Below are 20,602 nucleotides of genomic sequence, written 5' to 3'. Positions count from 1 at the left end.
CGGAACCATTATAATGAGCGATTAGTCCAGTATTTTCATTGATTTGTGCCTCATTACTATTCTGTGGCAGCGCAGGAGATCCAAAAGAGCAAACAAGAGCCCACTGCAGCTTATCCTGCAGTGACACTGTAGCTGTTTTTAAGCACATAATTTGGCAATACACAAAGAGGCAGTAAGCCACAGGTTCTGCCACACATCTGTAATTCTGCCTTCGTTTCAGTTACACAATGACGCTCAGCACCACTTTGCATGCCATTATACCACAGTGAAATGTTATTTAGTACATTAATATAAGCCAACTGCATTCTCGTTGCCTTCAACAAAATAATAGAGCCCTGCTACTGGTTAAAGTACAAATTCTATTTTTTTAATACTGTTCCATTGTATATTAAAATGCCTCACATCACAAATATGAATAGCAAACAACCCAATTACTCATAAATCCAAATCAAACATGTAATTTGGAAAGAATGCTGCTTTACCTTTGTAACGTCCATTTCAGTGCTTCGGCTCAGGGTGAGGTAATTAGTCTGATGATCTTCTGAAATGTCATCCTTTTTTTTTGGAAGCATCTCCTTGATTGGATGCTTAGTCTTTTTATTTCAGCACTATGATGGTGATTATAGCCACCTTTCACTGTATATCTTCATCTCTTTAAAATGGATCATAAAATGGTATAATATTCAAATACAATAAAACTCGCACAAAGCAATTAGGTTCATATGCTACACACCACTGCGAGTAGTACAAAACTGCTATACTGGTAAAATAGTATAGCGCCATGTGGGGTGCTTTAGCCATGTGCACTCAAGGCTAGCTGAGAACAGCGCTTTGGGGGGGACTACGGGACTGTATATAGTGGGCCGGAGGCTGGGAGACGGCCTCTTCCCTTGTGTGTGTGTGTGTGTGTGTTAGTGAAGGTGCAGCACTGTAACCCTTGTCCCTGTGTGTGTACCTTTCCCTGGTTCGAGTTAATAAATGTGTTGTTCAACCCCATTCCCTGTGTCCCATGCCTGCTCCATTCCGTACTGAAACCTGCGGTCATTACAATTGATTTGTGACCATTAATTTAATATGATGGTTGTCCGTCGTGTCCGACGATGACAGCTGCACTAGGTGCAGCTCATCTGTTTGGAAGATGAACTGCACAAAGAAACCTGTGTGGAAGAGCTTTTCTTTTAAGTAGGAAAGCCGTTGCACTGGGGCAGTCCCACTCTCTCAACCTCAGAAGCCTGGGTCCAGTGGTATGGATAGTCCTCCTGACTGGGGACTTCCTTGGTTGCAGTGGATGGCCATGACCCCTTTCTGTGCCTTGTCAAGCCCATCGCTTTCCACGGAGCGTTGCAACGGTATAGTGTCTCTCCACTATGCTGGGGTATTAGGACCCACACAGACCACAGGGTGAGCTTTACAGCAGCTAGAATCATTAGAAATGTATGAAACAATATTAACTGCTTGGACCTCACAAAGATCCCAAAGTAGTGTAGTTCAGATGGAGGAGTAAGAGGTGAACAATTTAATCAGCCTAGGTAGTGCCAGACCCACATTAACACACAAATCAGAATCTACTATCTACACCATATATCACTGTTGTGTTTACTTTGTGTGAGTTCAAGAACAATGAAATATAAATGATAAAATGTGCAAGAAATGTTAAGAAATAAAACAACTGATACATAAACAGGATTATATGGAAGCAATCTATGTACTGACAACAATTAAAACAGGACTCTTCAATTACAAGCCAAATGGCACAAAAAGTAGAGTAGCTCATGATACAAAAGAAAATGTATTGAAGCCAGAGTCAAGCTCCCATCCATAAAGAGCGTAAAACATTTCTTCCGAAGGGAACAAAAGAAATACAAAAGGACTATCCATATTGTGAAAAAAAAATGTTCAGCATTGAATCTCCAAAAGTGTTCACCAAACTTACATACCCCCAAAAAAACATTTACCTATCACCTTCTAAAACCATTCTTGTTTAACATTCACTCAGCTCATGCCTTTGTCCAATGAGACTTACCAAGGTTACTCTTACCATGATAAAATGTGTTGTGTATACAAGGAAGCGCTGTGAGTCACTGTAATGTCATAAACTAGTCAGAGCAATCAAAAACGGAATTTGATCACATTGCACAATTTAAACAAATGGTACTGGTTTATACTGTAAATAGTTCATATGAAACACGCTTAACTCATTAAACGCTGGATGGATCCTCAAGAAAACTTTGAATGGATAAAAGCTAGCACTCCTTAAATTTTTTTATTTTATTTTTTGTTTATCAGCTGTGAGGCAAGAGGACAGAAAACAGTATATGATGCAGCAACCACGTTTTTGTCAGCACATTTATAAAAAGGACAGCCATTTCAACAGTTCAAACCAGAGGTTCATCATTCCAATTCTTAAAATCCATTCTTTAAATCGGTGACAGCTGCAAGCTACGGAAAAGAACAAAATAAGTCCGATTGAACCTTCTTTATATCAATTACACATTTTTTCCAGGTGAACGACTGTTATAACGTAAGGAGAAGCACAGGGCTAGATTCCAGCCCTTGAAGACCCTGAATTCTGAACCCCTAATTTATACAACGGGTTAGTATAAACATTCAACATTCAGCTTTTAAGTCCTAATGATAATACTAATATGAGGGAGTTAACAAGCACACCTCAAAGCACAATATGCAACAACCTACAAAATCCAAAATATAAAGTAGTTTATATTTTCTAACAAAACTGACATAGTGAAAACACATCCATTCATTTTAATCTATGCACATTTAAAAGTTTGTTGTCTGTTGAAGCTAGTGCTTCAAAGCAACATTGTGTCTACTGGAAGTTACAGTATGCATGGCAGAGAAGACATTCTCTTGAAAAAAAAAGTCTGGGCACTGTGAGGCTTTTGCCTTCACCCAACACTGGCACTGATCTTTACTACTTCAGCCGTTCCCTGCAACTCCAACCACACACTTAAACCTTTTCCAGGAAGCCATAATCCTCATGCATAATGGAGACGTGAGGACTAAGCTCCCCATTTGTCAGAATAATGAAATTATTAATTGTTTAGCACATTTAGGGAATGCTAGGAATTCAGTAATCACATAGGTAATATCTCTTCCTTCTTAAGAACCTTCCATTTTATCAACCACAAAGCACTTAAAGAACATTTCAGGGAAGAGATTGTTTCTCTGTTGCCAATCCCTGAAAAACAAAACAGGACAGAGGGGGTGACAGGCTAACCGCAAAGCCATAACGTGCTGCAAGACTGTTCAAATGTTGATGCTGCTGTTTTTTCTTTCTAAATTAGTCACATCTAGGGCTCCTGCTGCTAACACCTGGAAAAACATATCTTTTACAGCTTGAGCAAATGTTTGACATCCCCACCCCACTTTTGGCTGTCCTGGGCAACTGTCTTTTTTCCCCCTTTTTTAATGAGGTGAAAGAAAACAACAAAAGCTAACCCTAAAGGAGAGAAGCTTTATTCAAAAACTTTCCGTAACCCAAGATGGGAGCACAGTAAAGCGGGACTGATTTTAAATCCCTGCTCTTTTGACAACTGCAAAGATTTGTTACTTTTTTGTACTTCCAGAGCAAGCAAAGGGTGTTTTTTTTTAATTTGACAGTGCCACTCAAAGACAGCATATCCTGCACATGATCAAAAACAACCATTTGCGGTTGGGTAGATCTATGCAGCTGAACTCTTAATACCTTTATCACAGCAGCCAGCACACTTAACAGAAATATCCACACTGGGATCATGCAACAAAGGGACAATGAATGTACTGTAGGTGCATGTGAACAATCCAAGTGGCAATAGCTCCATAAGGCTCACTCTGGCCTAACAGCAAGATTTACACTTGGGAGCATTATAGGAAAATAAAAGGCTAGTGTGTTCAAATTAATGGTGTTATTTGCTTGAAGAAAGGACTTGGATTCTCTTCATTCCTTAACAATCAAAACCATCTTCACACCGCAGCAAACAAAAGAGCTCTTACCACACACCAATATCGGCATTATCACTGCAACAGAAGGAAGACAGAATAAAGAGGACTCTCAGGCCAGGAGTAAATAACCATCTCAAGAATTCATTAGCGCACACTCTGTGTTTAAATGAGATATAACAAAGCCAGCTCAAACACAAGGAAAGACCTCGGATCTCGCCAGGTGCAAGGGATTGCTAAAACTCACAATGCACATCCCACACTTTTTTGCGATTTTGTTTTCATGCAGGTTGGGGGAAAAACCCAACCCTGTCCACCTTCAAAAAAATGCTAATGTGCTTGAAAACTAGCTAAGGAAGATCAAGAGCTACTGCTGCTTATCAGTCGTACTGGCAGACAATTGATGCAAGGCAAAAGTCTCACATTTTAGAGTTTGCAAACAGAAAATGGGATATTGGCAAACTAACAATCCAGGGATATTTTATTACACATAATAAAATCATTTTGTAAGCAAACACTGAACTGGGAGATCTGTGAATGCACTTAAGTAAAACATCCGTCTTAAAAAGTTACAAAAAGTGAAGTCTCAATAGCGCAACACGTCTTGGAAAAAAATCTTCTTTTTTTTCCTGTGGGGCTCACATGCTGTAATTGTAAGCCGTTTCCAAGAGGCACAAACAAACAAGAATACTGGAAATCCGAGTCCCTTTCGAACTTAGAGTGCAGAGCAGAGCAGACGTATGATTAAATGATTAAATCGGCAGATCTTTCCAACCCTGCCCCGCTGAAAGCCAGGCCAAGCTGTACAGGATGGGCGTCCACGCTTCCTGTTTCAGGCACCGAAGGGTTAACCTCGGCTTCTGTGTAGTTGTAACAGCAGATAACCAAAAGAGGAAGTGAAGGAGGTGGGGACTGGGTCTCAGGAAAATACATCACTTCTGCAAGTTTCCATAGCAGCTCAAATTTAAACTGAAAAAAGGCCAAGCAATTTCTGTCACAAAATGAGGGTGGAGGTTTAAGGACCACAGGGCAGTGTCCTGACCAGCAAAAGAGTCAACACCCGGGCCCTGAAACATGTCAGAAAACTGCAATGCGGACTGGGGAGTGAGAGAAGGGTGCAGGTTTCGCAAGGGCCAAATTTTCTGAGATAAATGTCCTCATCCAGAGGGTTTCACAGCATTTAAGAATTATTAGCTGAGAATTAAAGCATTTATTCATTAGGCCTCTCTCGAAAAGGACAATTTAGGGAAAAAAATAAAACACTAATATTACACAAGACCTGAACCTGCTTTCCAAAAGTGAGACATTTTTGGGTTGATATAGAATTTTATACCCTTATAACTTTAAAATACATGTAAAAAAAGTAGCATTATCCTACATGAAAGGTAGGTAGAACCTAAAGAATATTCTGGTAAATAACTACTAAAAGGGATTTTTACAAAAAATTCAGCTGACTCATCCATTCATACAGTGAATAATTTTACAATAATGGGTCATGACCAAGGCCTGTCCTCAGAAAAAAATGTATTTTATTCATCCTGGTTTCACAGAAGAAGAAAAACCCGTTTCTCTGAAATGTCTGGGAATTTTGTAAAATGTATTTTAATACTAAAGAGACTGAAGTGAGCAACATGTACCTTAAGAAATAGTTATAGACTTTAAGGCCTAGAAAAAAAACTGTGATTTCCATTTAAAGCCACACGCATTGGTCAGGATGCAGATGGCCATTTGCACAGTGTTTTAACACAATTAGGATTGTTTCAGTGTGGAAACAGGAGGCAAAGAATGGATCACAAAGACAGATGGCCCTGCCTTCCGCTTAAGTAGGAGACCCCTTTTTCCCAAGAGCCCAAACGCCATCTTCTGCAGCCACTGTCCTGTATGTGGCCCGTCCCAGGAGTGCTAGAGCAATTCATTCAGCACCAGAAAGTCTCACGATTGAGTCCGTTTGCAAAGTGAAGGAATTGTTAACCACTGAGAAGCAATAATAACCCAGCATAACAGTGCATCGTGGTCCCGATTTCAGTGTGAGCAGTGAAGGCTGAGATTTCCAGATCACGCACGTCTGCAGTCCAACACAACACACAGCTCCTCCACTCTAGGGGTCTGAAGGTGCAAGCAAATAATGCAGGCCTTGCAGCCACAATGCAGTACTTGCACAAACTGTATCACTAAAAGTGGGGTCTGTGTCACTCCAGCAAGAGTCACGTAAACCATGTCCCATGGTTCATTTAATCTGGAGAAAGCTCATGACACTGTCTTACTTTCACACATAAACACAGTCTGTTCTGTTACTGTAGATATTACAGCACAGTACCTTCACTTCCTGAGACAGTTAAGGAAGTGGGGGATGAGCAAGACAACACTCACCAATTTTTACCGTAATACCATTGAGAGTGTCCTGACCGGTGGTATTACGATGTGGTATGGTGGAGCCACAGTACAGGACAGAAAAGCCATACAGAGGGTTGTGAGGTCCGCGCAGAAAATCCGAGCTACCCTCCATCGACCGCTGCCACAACCGGGCTCGAGCTGTACTTCGGGACCCAATTCACCCTGGCCACGACCTGTTTTCACCCCTGGGTTCTGGTAGGAGGTATCGCAGTATCAGAACACTGACCAATAGATTTAAAAACAGTTTCTCCCCCCAAGCAGTCCGCAACATAAACAGCTCAAATTAGCACATGCACTTTAAAGTACTGCACTGTTTATTGTCCATGTCTGTTTGCCATTTGTACCCATTTTTTTCTTTATACTCTTACTGGGTACAGCTGAACAAGTAAGCATTCCAATACACTTGTTGTATATGGCAAATAAAAACTCTTGAATCTTGAACAGGATGTGAGGAGGCAAAGGAAGCTTTATTGTCTACCCATGACAGCCCAGACATTTAATACCACTATGACAGAAGCTAAGTTCAGCCCCACTCCATGTCCTCAGGGGTCTCTCCAGTAAAACTCACTGGCACCTGTTTAGTCACAGGAGTCACTGATACACAGGAAGCCAATCATGGCTGCCATGGCCCACTCAAGCCCTCCTTTCCAACACTGCAGTCATCCTGGCCAGCCTTCCCATGGGCATCAGGAGTCAGTTAGCGACCTTTGACTGCTGAACATCTGAATCACCGGCATGGAAATATTTTCGACAGTTTCCAGGGCACTGCAGCTGCATAAAAATAATTGGCAAGTATTAACACCCAGACGCACGGACTTAGACATTACCAACCACACTATTTAAGGGATCCACTTTGTGGGGTGTCAGACACCTGGGTAGGGCAAAGACGACCTCTATTAATATAGCATCCAATGACTCGTTCCAGGCAAAATAACGGAGAGACGGCATTTAAAAGCTCTGCGGGGAGTCAAGTGTGATAACAGTTTTAGCAGAGGAGGGAGGGAGTAAGGGAAGTGCACAAATTAAATGTCACCATGCAATGCTCCACACCAGACAGTAATTAGCACCTCTGAATCTACTCCTCTGCCGCGGTGCTCGTCACACTCACTCCTACATACCTCACAGAGCATCACGACTCTGAGATCCTAGACGAGCCTCTGCTCAAAAGATTTCAAACCGAAGCAGGACAGCTGATATTTTTTGAGCGTTCAATTTCATGAGGGAGAAATGAAAAGGCTGACGATTACGTTCCTTTGAAAAAAATGTAGTGTTAGCTTTAGGCCTAGTATGAAAAAAGCAACAAATTAGGTGATGGAGGAGGGAGGTCAATATATAGTTTGCTTGTATTGCCTATTCATTGCCTATATTGCCTACATCTAAATTGTCTAGATTTGTTTGCTAATCACCAACATGCTTGTTTAATCAAAACTACCTGGAAATAGAATAAAAGATGTGAAAACTCAAATGTGAAAACTGTGACTGCAGCTTTGGCTCCGATCACCACGTTTATAAGCCTGCTTAGCCAAAAACTTGCAAAAACTAGGCTCCTGTCTCATATACACTGCCTGAAACAAATTCAATTTTACCACTGCTAGAAAACTCAGATCACCAGACATAATATTCTGACTCTGACCGTGTGTTTTGTATTTTTTTCCTTCACGGGGAACATGTTGACAGATTGCCGAATACATACAGTACAAGTAAGCTGATTCTAGCTTATCCACATCGTTGTTGAACACTCAATTATCTTCCCATCAGGGAGCCAGAGACACAATGAAATCCTGCTTCTTGGTACAGTAAATTATTGCAGACAGGAGAAAGAAAATAAACTGATGGCCTGTTCCATTATTATTCAATTATTACTTTTTTTTTAAATCAGCAAAAAAATGATTTCTTCTTTGGACAATTCAAACTATTATGATAATAAAAGTTTCACCAAGTTGCACAGCCAGCAAAATGAAGGTTTCTTTCTTTAGACATGTCTTTTTCTTTTAAATTGGTACTAGGTAGCACAGTAGCTGAGCTGATTAAGGATTGCGTATTCCAAATTTGGAAGCATAAAAAAGGAAAAGTACTGACTCTAAACTTAACAAAATATTTTCCCAGGATGGGCAAAATATTTTAAGTTTGGCACCTGGGAGAGAATTCACAGGTCCCTTAACTCAGAGAAACACTGCTTGTTTTCTATTTTGATCAACTACACTGGAAAGCAAAGAGAGCTGCAAAAATTCTATCATTCTTCCAGCTTTCAGCAGAACTTTAAACTCTGCGTCTGCGTGCATCAAGCAGAACTGTTCCACTCTGCACAGCCCTAAGTCACAGCACAGACAAAATGCCTCTCAATTGCAGTCTGTACATCAACCCACTTCCTCATCGGTTTCTGCCAGATATTTTTAATAAAACAGTCTGAACAGTCAGGAGAGAAACTGCATGACTAAAGGGGGTATATTTCTACAGAAAAAGAATGCACCAAAAAGCTGACTGACACAACGATTTCTCAGCAGCGTGTTTTCCCCTCCTCTAAAACACTGTACATCCCCTGCCAAATATCAACAAGATTTTTGAAGAGGTTGAGATCAGTTATTAGTGGCACTAGGAACATAATCTCTGTGGCTGTTTTATGCAATTAAGTATTTATGACTTAAACAATGCGGGATTGTGTTTAAATATTACCCAGGAAACTATTATGCACAGAATGGAATTTGGTAGACATAATTTTTTTGTGTGCACGATTACTGTATGCGCACAGCAGGGCCAGCAAGGGAACTGAAATTGGAAATTGCTTAAAAAACACAAAAATGCCAATGATTCACATGAGAGTTGAATGAAAAATTTAAAAGAGGCTCAAAACATTTTGTGACGCCAACCTGGAGGCTCAGAAATATTAAAACCACTCACTTCGATCTAAAACTGAACTATATCAAAGATGATTTTGGGCCTTCATTTCTAAAGAGTCCTACAATGTGCTGAAAAGACTGCTTATTACATAAACACTGTTATTGCACCAAAGCTCCATTTGACACAGTATCTAGTCTTTACAGGTTTAGAAACATAACCCACCAGAACGACAAGTGGCTTCTCACTGGTGTGAGTGTCTCTGGGCTGTCCTGTCAGTAGAGCCAAGTCTATTGCAGAAGTCAAAATCCATCTAGATGTTTGCTCTTCAGTTGTAATTGGGAAGGAGCATGTGAGCCTGCCAGCCATCTCTTGAAGCCTTAGCTTTGAACTGCTAACCCAGACAGGTCTCTGGAGAATTAACCTGCATCTGGTGCAGCTTCTCCACACTGTGAATTCAGCTTTTACTGTGTTTCTAACTGCTTGATTGTCCTCTGTTTTTTCTTATTTTACCTTCAGCTCCTTCAGAACAACTACTTGACACTACGTCTTCACCTTTTTGCTGCTAACACTTGGACCGCACAATCAATAGTAACGCCAGCCTTCAAAGTGCAAAACACAAAGGCCGCATTTCATTGAATTTTTCCTGCTTTGCTTTTTTTTTTGCAACCCCGTTAGAGCTCAATTTACAGTCCAGGGAAACCAGCTCTTCAAATTTCACTTAAAACCTAACTGTCAAGAGACTGAAAGTTAAGATATGAGGAGAAAGAACTGGCTGTCTAGGGTTCACCTCAGACATTTAAGGCCATTCTTGTCCCAGCTGTGTAAGTTGTGGTAAGTATCGTCTGCTCTGCTCTGCAAAAATGGGGCATCGGTAGTGCTTCAAGCAAGAAAGACAACAGAATCCTTGCAGTTATTCTTGCAGTTATTCTCTCAACAAAAGCAGGGTGCTAGCAATTCTACTATAGTTCACAAAAACTACAGCACTGTGTTTTGTCCTGTTGTCAAACACGAACTGCCAATGCAAAGCTACCTGGAAAAATACAAAGAACAGCAAACCTAAAAGATTCTACCTGGTCAAGGAAAACAGAGAAACCAGCTGTTACTGTAATATAACAATTTATTTCTAACCTTCAAACGTCTGTTTCTTTCCAACAAATGACATGTTAAACAGAGTGTCTAAAGTGCCATCATTCACTGCTAATTTACATTATAATGTGCTAATATTGTGATGTAAATCCATTATAGTTTACAAATTAAAGAAAAAACTAAAACTGTTTTTTTTAAGTAGATTGGAGACATGTTTTCATGTCTGTAATGGCACGCCATTCTAAATCCTGTCTAAGCAGTTTGGATGCTGTAATCCCTGCTGTACTGTAATTAAGTGTGAATGCGCAGTTTGGCGTACACTCCCTTGCTATTATTTCTGCCACTGTCGTGATAAAACGGGTAACAAAAGTAGTGAAATAGGCATCCCTCCACCAACAATGAAGTCAACAAAGATTCACCTACTGAAATTCACTTGTTGAAGCACATTTCAGATAAAGGAAAAATGCTTTTGTTATTTAAAATGCTCATGGCTTCTACACTCTATTTTGGGTGCAGAAGGTTTAATTTTAAGTGCTTCTTTTCCAGAACCGCCAGTCAAATTCATTACCGCACCAGACTCCCTTAACAAACTGAGCAAACTGAGTGGCATTCACTGCGAGCGATGGAGATGCCTGACGTAATGTTTTTCAGTTTAGAACTGCCCAGGCCAGGAGCCCAGCTGCAGAAAAGCTTCTGCCATCTGGACAATTGCTTGCAGTAGTAGAATTATTTATGTTTCTAAAATTACACTCAATGAAAGCAAATTTAATGAACAATTCAAGTTTAAAAATATTACCCTTTACCATCATGTTACATAAACTCCATTCAAAATGCCAGACAAGGTTAACACAACATTTGCTAAAGTATTTTCCTTTTTCATTTTAAAGTGGGCTGCTACTGTGAAGCTAGTTCAGATTTAAACAGAAACTGCTGATCTGAAGCTAGGATCTTCACTTCATCATCTCTGTTCTCCATCCTGTTAAATGTAGTCTTTTATACCTGCAGGCTGCCAGTCACCAACTGCAGGTCGATGAATTAAAAAAAAAACTGAAAAGAGAGAGGAACTCAATCAATAATACCAGGCTTAAGCTGAGAGAACATGAGCCTGTTTTTCTCTCTTAAGAGAAATAAAGATGGTGCTTTGTTTTCTCTGCAAGCAAAAAAACACCTGCACAAACATTAAAGTTATCCAAGTACCTTATTTCCTGAAGGCACGCAAAAGTATCCATTAATGTCTCATACCTTGATATTAACACACAAGGTGCTCATTAACCTTTTTAAATAAAGTGCTGCCATGCAAATTCCCCTTTTGTTCTTCTGCCCTTTAGAACCTGATGTACAGTTATCCTGTTCAACTCAATAATGATTCTGTATCAGGACCCATCAAACATACAGCTTTTAATCATTTACCCATTTGTCTTTACTACTTATTTAATAAAAACTCTAGTGTCTAAAAAGTAACCCTCAAAATATACAGTATAAATCTTGTGGAATAAAGTTATGTTTCCTGCAACAGGATCCATAAATTTAGTAATCTGTACAAAAGGAAATGTCTGTCATTTAGGATATATATTTTACTTCCGAAACGTTAAACAGCTTTCACTGAAAAAAAGCAAGTTGTTTCACTCAGTAAAATCTCTAAACTTTCAGTTGAAAAACTGGAACAAATATTTTATAAACAATATATCTTCACATTTCTTTCTGGCAAATGCTGGCAACATATTCTGATGTAAATTGAAGTAAATATTCTTTAAAGCTTTCTGCTTTCTTCACTTCAATCTTTGAAAAAAAAAACAACATGAAACAATCATCTTTGAACTCATTTGTAATCAGGTCAGATTAGAGACCCTGATTTACAAATCCCTTAGCTACTCTCAACGCAGAGCTAAAATGCCCTGCAACTTTAAACCACAAGCTGAAAAGCCTTCAATGCAAAGCAGAAATAATTCTGGAGGTATATAATCGCATGCCTGATGTGTAGACGCTACATAAAACATCTTGAAAAGGGCTTTTTTCTTCTTTGCAAAACAAAAATCTAAATCTCTGTATCTAGTTTAACTACGAAGCAGCTAAGCCACTGCTTCTTGATCAAGTATCTGTACTTGTACCTAGATGAAATGATTAGATTTTTGAACCTTCAGTTCTTATCGTTGTTACAAAGTGTACTGCTGCATATGATGGTAAAAACAGAATAGCTGTGACATCACAGTAAAATATATGTACTCTATGGTAAACCATGATAAGAAACATGAAAAAAAGAGGCAAAGCAAAGTAAATGCATCGTACCAACATTGTAAAACCAATGGAAAACTTCAAAAATGGCAGGCATTTAGCATAGCAAACTCATATTAGGGTTCATTAGTCTTGTTAGTCCTAAATGGACAAGTGAGCAGCTCAGACCTGAAGCACAGCAAGCGTGCTACTGTGATACGCAAAGCCCAGGGCAGATCGCAGTCACAGTGTGACAGCAATTCCAAATCATCAATCTAGCGCACTTCAGTTCAACTTAATGACTTGAATCCTTTATCTGATACATTTAAAAAATCCCCAGCATTTAACCACAATCAAAGCACAGAACTAACTCTAGGCTCTCTTCTGTCATTCATTAACCCAATTGAAGCCTTTGCTGCTGCAGGAATTCACATACACCCACCACCACCCCGTGTTTCTTTTTCCATTGCACAAGGCAATGGCAAACTGCACGGCCATAAAGTGCAATGTTTGCACAGTTTAGGGCTGTACAATTTTATTGCACAGTTAAGATTTGAGTAGAAAGCAATTGACTTCCCATTTGTTGCAGGACAGTGATTTATCCTAGCTGTAGAGGGGGTCAAGGAATCATGTCAAGGGCCATTGGTGCTATTCAGTTTGCCCCCAAGCCCCCCCCCCGCCTCCCTGGGTGGGCTGTAAGGTCAGAGAAACCTTGCTCAAAGGGGCAGAGGAATTAAATGTTAGCTGAGCAGCAATACGGAACACTGAGTATTCCTCGAAATTTCCTACTGAACGACTGATCTTACATGCACTATACTATAATAACAAAAATGACTACTAAAAATACGGAACAAGTCATTTGCTTTAGTTGAAGCTTTTTTATTCACTACTGTTTTCGCGTTGTAACCTACAAAGGTTTAGAGAACACCCAAGTACTTTCAAGTCTTCTTTTTCTTTTGTCCATTTCTTGACAACCTCTAAAGGACACAGGAATCAGGGGCAGTGTGCAGGCATGTGACTTTCTTTCTTCTTCCAGAACCATCTGATCAGAAACTGAATCAATACATATGCCCACTTCCGTATGGAGTTACAGTGCATGACTCAACTTCCCGTCATGAAACCCAGAGGATCTACAAAGCACTAGGAGAAGACAAGCTTCTGCAGTTCAGACTAATACACATCTTATTTTGGTCCTGAGGTCGCTGGCAAGTGGGAAAAATGTGGATTCGGTACCAAGTTATTATGATGTTTTGCTAGGGAATGAAATGGACTAGAAGTAACTGAAAATAATTGGCACCTGCAGGGAAGTGGTGCCAAGAGAAAACCCTGCTGTTTAGCACTCGGCACTGGAAAACTCTTGAAGGGTCAAACTAAGGCGAATTGGGATTAACTGGGACCCCAAGGGCAAATCTGTTTCTTCCTTTGGGAATTGGGGCTTCCACACTCACAGCTATCAAAGTACAGTTGCTGGGAGAAAAAGCAAATCGCTAAACTGCTTAAAAGAAGAAATATTAAGATCCTTCATAAAGGGAAAGAAGTATTAGAAAAGGGAGAGTTCAGATTAATTGCCTAAAGTAGGTTTACAGGCCTTCGTTTCCTCCTGATGTCGGAAGCAAAATAACAGTGATGTGAAATTGCCCACTATCTCAACATCAGGAACCCCATGTCACCTCGAAACTGTTCTGTAATAAAACTCTGAAGTGTAAGTGGCCATTTACAAGGGAAAAATAATCACTCCGTTCCAGGAACATAAGGAGAATGAAGTGGCAAGCAAATACCAGCTGTTTTTTTATTATTTATGGTTGTGGTAAAAAAAAAATATATATATTCCACTTTTTTGCAACGCAAGCTTGATGAACATTTTTCAATTCCACCCGCAGCATTTGCGACACAAGCCGAGTCATGAAAACAAATCCATATTTTGAGGCCAAATCACTTTGTTATCATCTTCTTCACTGAGAAGTCCACTCTCCCTCTGGCATTTAGGCCTTTGCACTCATAGCCACTGAGATTCAATTAAAATCACACTGTTCAGTTTAAATCCTTTGGCCATCAAAGAGAATCAAGACTGCTGATGTAATTGGAAGTGCTGGCACTAGGAGACAACACACGGACAAAAAACTTGTTACCTCACACTCCACACTGCTTCCCATTCCTTTGTTTCGATGGAACAAAAGCAGAGTTTCAGAACCCTGTCGTTCCTTCCTCAGAATTCTGCTCACCACAGTTCTGGAACCTTTTGTTCTCTTGAAACAGTAGAGAGGGAAGGCTGCTCAGAACAGGAGGTACCAGCAAGAAGGAAAGCAAAGCTTTAGCTGCTCCAGGCCAAATTCGGAGCCCCTGTTTCATTCTGGGGAGCTGTGGTCATTTGGAAATGACCCTTCTCTGACATTTTTGGAAGTCGTCTGCATGGGAATGATAAGTATATGGACTTCCAGGCATTAACGCTACACACTGGCCGTTGTGTTGGTCACTTTCGAAGAGGAGTGCCGGTAGACACTCCAGGTAGCCAACCGCTGTTTTCTCGATGTCACCCTCCTGGTGTCACCAGAGTGCAGGACTGTTTTCAGAAGTAATATTTACATCCGTGACAGAGAAATATTTACATTTGGGAGAGAGCATGGTGAGAAGGGAGGGGAGGGTCAGAAGATTAATCTTAATGAGGAACTGAAGGATTAAATATCCCCATACCCTCAACCCGGATTACGCAGTTTTAATCTTTAAAAGGGAGAACAACACACAACACTCTCTTTGACGCTGGGGGATGCACAGTGACTTCTGTACACGTGTGTGTATCCAGGCAGGAGGAGAGATGAAGGTGGCCATGCGGGCTCACTCGGACAATGGAATCACACTGTGGGGAGAGGGAATTGCCAAGGAAATTTCCATTCCAGCTGACCTTCCACAAAGGCTGGGTGAGATTAATCCCAAAAATAAAAGCAGCAGAAGTGGAATTTGCTGGGGATCAAGTTGCCAATAGGATTAATTTAGGGTCAGAGTCCAGAATTTGAGAAGAACTGTAAAAGACAGCTTTAGCGGATTAAACGTTTTTCCCACCAACATTCTCAATTCTTTAACAGCTTTTTGGGGACTTACAAATTATACCCTGGTGAAATAACATTTAGAAGCAGGCTATGTTGGACTAGTTTTTGCTACTTCTGAAGCAGTAAGTCAGATTTATCTCTGCATATGACTGCACCTCACCCTTTGTATTAAAATTGTTCTGAGATAGCGACTGACTGCATAATTTAATTAAATGTGACACTGTTCTCCTACTAATACTCTGGATCAGAGGAAGAAAAAAAAAAGATTTCATTAAAATATCTGAGACCACTTGGCTCTTAACAGTCTGGAGGGAGATACACACTTAACCATCTGATAACCAGGCTTTCACACCTGCAAATCTCAAGGGCTTCTTGGAGATGAAAGAAGAACTTTGCAGAGTTTGTCACACCTACCCATGGAGTCTATGCAATGCTAACAGACTAAAAAGCACATCCTCCTAAATGCATCCACCTAAATCCTGTTTTCATTTATAGCGGCCAATTTAAAGCACATAATAAAAATAACTGTCCCCTTCAAAACAATTAAAAGACTTTTTGGATGACTACCACTTATTTGTGCATTTATCAAAGGACATATTATTCATATTAAACCAGCATGCTGGTAAAGCCTGCTAATGAAGCCATTTGGCCCCAGTTTATTTATCTGGTAGGAACTAACAGATCCAATCAACTCCTCCAGTCTTTCTATTATAGAAGGAAGGTATTTGTCAACAACATGGCTAGGTGTACTCCCACAATCCGTTGAGCACTAAAGTGCCTCCTTGTACCCAACTTTAAATCGACTTCCCATTTAACTTCCACTTGTGTCCTATGGTTTGTGATTCACTCCTTAGGAGCGATGCAGTGGCTAAGGATCTGCGCTTGTGGCTGAAAGGTTGCTGGTTCGAATCCTGTGGCCGGCAGAGAAATCCTACTCCGTTGGGCCCCTGAGCAAGGCCCTTAACCCCAACTGCTCCAGGGGCGCCGTATAAATGGCTGACCCTACGCTCGGACCCCAAGCTTCTCTCCCTGTATGTGTGTCTCATGGAGAGCAAGTTGGGGTATGTCGAAAGACAAATTCCTAATACAAGAAAAATTGTATATGGTCAATAAAGTGATCTTATCTTATCCCAATCCTGGGCTGCTTTTGTCAGTGCCTTTAAGGACTGAATCAGGTCTCCTCATAGTCTTCTCTTTTCATGACTCAAAAAAGTAAGTTCTTTTAACCTATCAATGGAGGACAGTCCATTCAGCCTTGCTGCTTTTTTTTTTAACTGATTCCAGAGCAACAAGACCTTTTATGAATTATGATGATCATAACTGTTCATAATACTCCAAATAATTGCACAACATGAGAACACAATGCTATCTCTCAAATCCCTTCTCACTTCTGCAGGGCAAGACAATGTAAAACAACCAAAACCCTACTGTGAAATCAGAAACAGGCAACAAGTATTGCCAGGTGCCATTAACTGACCTGGAAATAAGCTGGTCTGACTCTTCATAATTAGTAAATTGGGAATTAAATTGTCAGTTTTAACAGTATAAGGCTCTGTATTGCAGACTTTGAGGATTTTCAACAGGATGAGAGCACGCATGCATGTTGGCTGCGGGAGACTGGGCCTTTAAAAGTGTTTTTGTAACTAAGCATTTGTGTTTCAAATTGAGGAAGCGAGACACATCTGAGACAGAATGTGGCTCAAAACAAAAGTAACTTAAATCCCTTATCTGCATGATGGTTGATTTTCTGAACCTTAAGTGCCTTCCATCTTAGTAGCTGCACAGGCACAGGCCCATTCATTTCCAAATCACAAATAAACCTAGATACATCCGTTCACAGGCAGTTTCAAACTTGCACTTTCAGATCATTCAAAAAATGTTTGAAAAAGATGAGCAGAATTACATCCGTTCTTCCACACGCTTTGTCTAACATCGGGGACACTCTGCCATTCTTAAACTCAGACTACACAGTGGCGACTGCCAAAACTGTCTTTGTGAGGTTGTTCCGTTTCATCTGTGGCGAGGCCTCTTACCTGCCAGGTCTCTGGTTTGTTTGAAATGTTCTCTAGGGGTGGTGAAGGACACTGTCAAAACTCTTTGAAAAGGGTAAAAAGAACAGGCTCATCCAGGGACAAACTGGCCACTGTAACATGCGTTACTCTTCTCACCTGTATCCCACAGCATGAATAATTAGGACAGCTAAATTAATAATCACATTATTCCTTGCGTCTAAGCCAAAGCCTTTATTCTGTTCTTATTTTACCTTAAAATAAGCCGTCTTTCAGGCTACAGAGAGGTCAGTTTATCCTGACAGTATACCATTATCTACTTTTTCAGCAGGCAGAACTGGTTTTTATTATGGTAAACAGGCTGTCTGTTTCCACCAGCAATCATACTCAAGTGATTCCGAAAGTCCTTTTTTCAATGACTGAAGTCAGGTAACCATTAACCATGAAGTTTACGTTAGTACACCAAGCCAAGGACTCATTTCAGAGACACACATATGAAGCAGGCATGAAACACATTTCTCCAGAATAACAAAAGGCCAAATCTGAACCCTGGAGCGACTACATCTCAGTATGTCTGCGTTTCTATCATGAAATGATACCATTCTCTATTTTCTTCTTTATTACCATCTCAGTCAGTTCTCCTAAACATAAGGAACATACAAAGCCAGCCTACTGTAAATAAATCAGGCACAAGGAAGATAACTTATTTTCAAGATGTGGAGTCACTAGGTCAGACTGAAGCATCATGGGAAAACCAGAGTCCTTCAGGATGAGGCTAGAAGATTTTTTATGTGTATGGAGGAACAAAGCTGACCCAGGGTTTATGGGTTAGAGAGTCAGCACATTTCTCGGAAACCTTACCCTAACCTATTGCTAATCAACTGAATATGGGCTAGACTGAGCTCACAGCTGCAACATTTAGAATACCAGTGGCACTAAACCACGAAATCAAAAAGTGAAGCTGTACAGCCTCTTTAAAAGTCACTATCAACAATTATGACAGGTCTGCTGCCACTGACAGAAAGGTTAAAAAAAGACTACAGATTATGGGGATCTTAATTAGACTTACACCTTCACCTGCAGAGCAGGGAAACTGTGGTGTACTGAAAAGCAGGCTTCACACTTCACTGCAGACACTGTAAGAATATAGACCTATTAATGAAGCTGTTGACGTTGTGGTAAACAATTATAAAATCAATGACTTTCTACTCCTTTTTCTAGGGAACCTTTGGTTATGTAAACAAGGCTGACCTACCCTTGTGCTTTTAATTACAGCAAACCTTAGCTATTATCAAGGCTATATTTTTACTTGTGCACTGGAACGGCACAAAATCATTACCACAGTCAAAAAATTTCAGGACCGAAGCTTATAGATGACATACACAGCACAGGCACTGCAAGCCTGTGGCAGTTTTACGCGCACTGCAGCGTCAATACGTGCGCTTCATAAATCCGCCTGCAATCTACACTACGAGGTTATATTCAAATAAGACGTGTACCGCAAGCACAGCTTATCTGTCCAGGGAAACAAAGAGCCTGAACTTAACTCATTCAGAAATGTTTCCAACACTTTACAAAATAACGAGCACATCATTGTGCGAAGGACAACGAGTCTTCGCAGGATGAATACGCGCACAGCCTGCACGGTAAAAATGTCAATCCTATACCTTTACCTAAGCGAGGGACGTAACACTGGTCACACATGTAAAATAACACAGCACGTTACATTAACTTGGTTTCCATCAAACGAAACCACTGAATCACTGTTCTGTGCAGTAAATTAAGCCAGAGCATTTCATCCTATTCCAAAATAGCTTGGCCAAGTCCCGCACAGAGACCGCTGTACAAAAACATCTCTCCTAATGGGAGGTAAAACCCATTCACCTGAGATAGATTTCAATTCCTCATGTCAGCACCCGCTAGCTGACCAAGTCCGTGTATTCTAATGGTCGCGGCACAAATCTACATTTAAATCACACGATACAAACAATGATGCTTTTATCGTCTTTGAACGGTCGTGGACAGGCGCCTCCGAGACAGTCAAACTGAAAGGGAAAAGAACATTTTAATGAGAGTGAAAGCCTTCCTTCTTACCTAAAAGCAGCAGTTTCACCTCTCTAGCGGCTTTCTCTCCATCTTCCCGGAGGTTTTTATCAATCATCTTGGATCTCTCGGCCGCCGCTTTATCTTCAGCACTTACTGTACAACCCATGGCTCCAACTGCACGCACACGCAGGTACGAATAATGGTTCACAAAAAAAATGTATGTGTATACTTGAATACAAAAAAAAACAGGTACTAAGAACCAGTCCCGCGTTATTCTGGATCCTTCACACAATCAAGAACTGGCAAATTCCTATTCTGATGACAAAACGAAGAAAAAATAAGCTTTATCCACACATACACAAAAATCTTCGTGGGGAAAAAAAAGTTGTGAAAAAATCAGAAATGCCCTTCTTTTTTCTTGTGTTTTCGGAGAAATCTTTAATTTCCTGTACGCATGTAACGCTCCATTAATCACAGTTCAGCTGGAACACGATGATTTGAAAAGTAACAAAAAGCCAAAGGGGCAAGAAGAGCAAGCAAACCACACTATTAAGCTGGTCTTCGCAATAATCAATATAAGGGGCCAGCAAGAACTTCTTTTAAAAGTCACATTAAGATTCAAAGAAGTTAAGATTTCCCCGTACAGCTTCTTGCACGCAGAGAACAAGACAGGAGGAAATGAGTAACAGTTCAACCGTAGCTATATTCCACCAGCTGGGCTGCTATACAGACTCAAATCAATTACCATAAAATAAGAAAAAAAAGTCAAATTGGTACACCAACAGTTAAAAAAACCACACACATACACACCAATCCTCCTTTTCCCTTTGCTATCAAATTTCTGCAAAGCCTCCCGGCTCCGATCAGGACTCGGCAATGCAAATGAAATAATCCTCTAGTCTTGATTTATTTGCAGTATTTTTGTTGACGCCACACCCGAACCCGCTGAGAAGTTCCTCTCTGCCTGAAAAGCAAGAGAGAAAAATCTGAGGCTCCCCGCACCGCACTCTGCCTACCTCCGCCTGCACGCCCACT

General features: G+C 40.5%; 1 protein-coding gene across 1 annotated transcript in view; it reads right to left on the bottom strand.

Annotated features, from left to right (window-relative positions):
* LOC148835242 (guanine nucleotide-binding protein G(i) subunit alpha-2) overlaps window positions 1-20,602 on the bottom strand; it is a 101,301-nt gene extending 80,699 nt beyond the window's left edge. The window contains exon 1 of the mRNA XM_088915594.1: window positions 19,616-20,602. Within this exon, the coding sequence (XP_088771720.1) occupies window positions 19,616-19,733 (118 nt within the window). The 5' untranslated portion in view covers window positions 19,734-20,602. The remainder of the gene's footprint in view (window positions 1-19,615) is intronic.

This window comes from Atractosteus spatula, chromosome 5 (genome assembly GCF_055471065.1).
Source record: "Atractosteus spatula isolate fAtrSpa1 chromosome 5, fAtrSpa1.hap1, whole genome shotgun sequence".
Classification (NCBI taxonomy): domain Eukaryota; kingdom Metazoa; phylum Chordata; class Actinopteri; order Semionotiformes; family Lepisosteidae; genus Atractosteus; species Atractosteus spatula.
The sequence above is the reverse complement of the archived record's forward strand: the minus strand, read 5'-3'. Positions and strand labels throughout refer to the sequence as shown.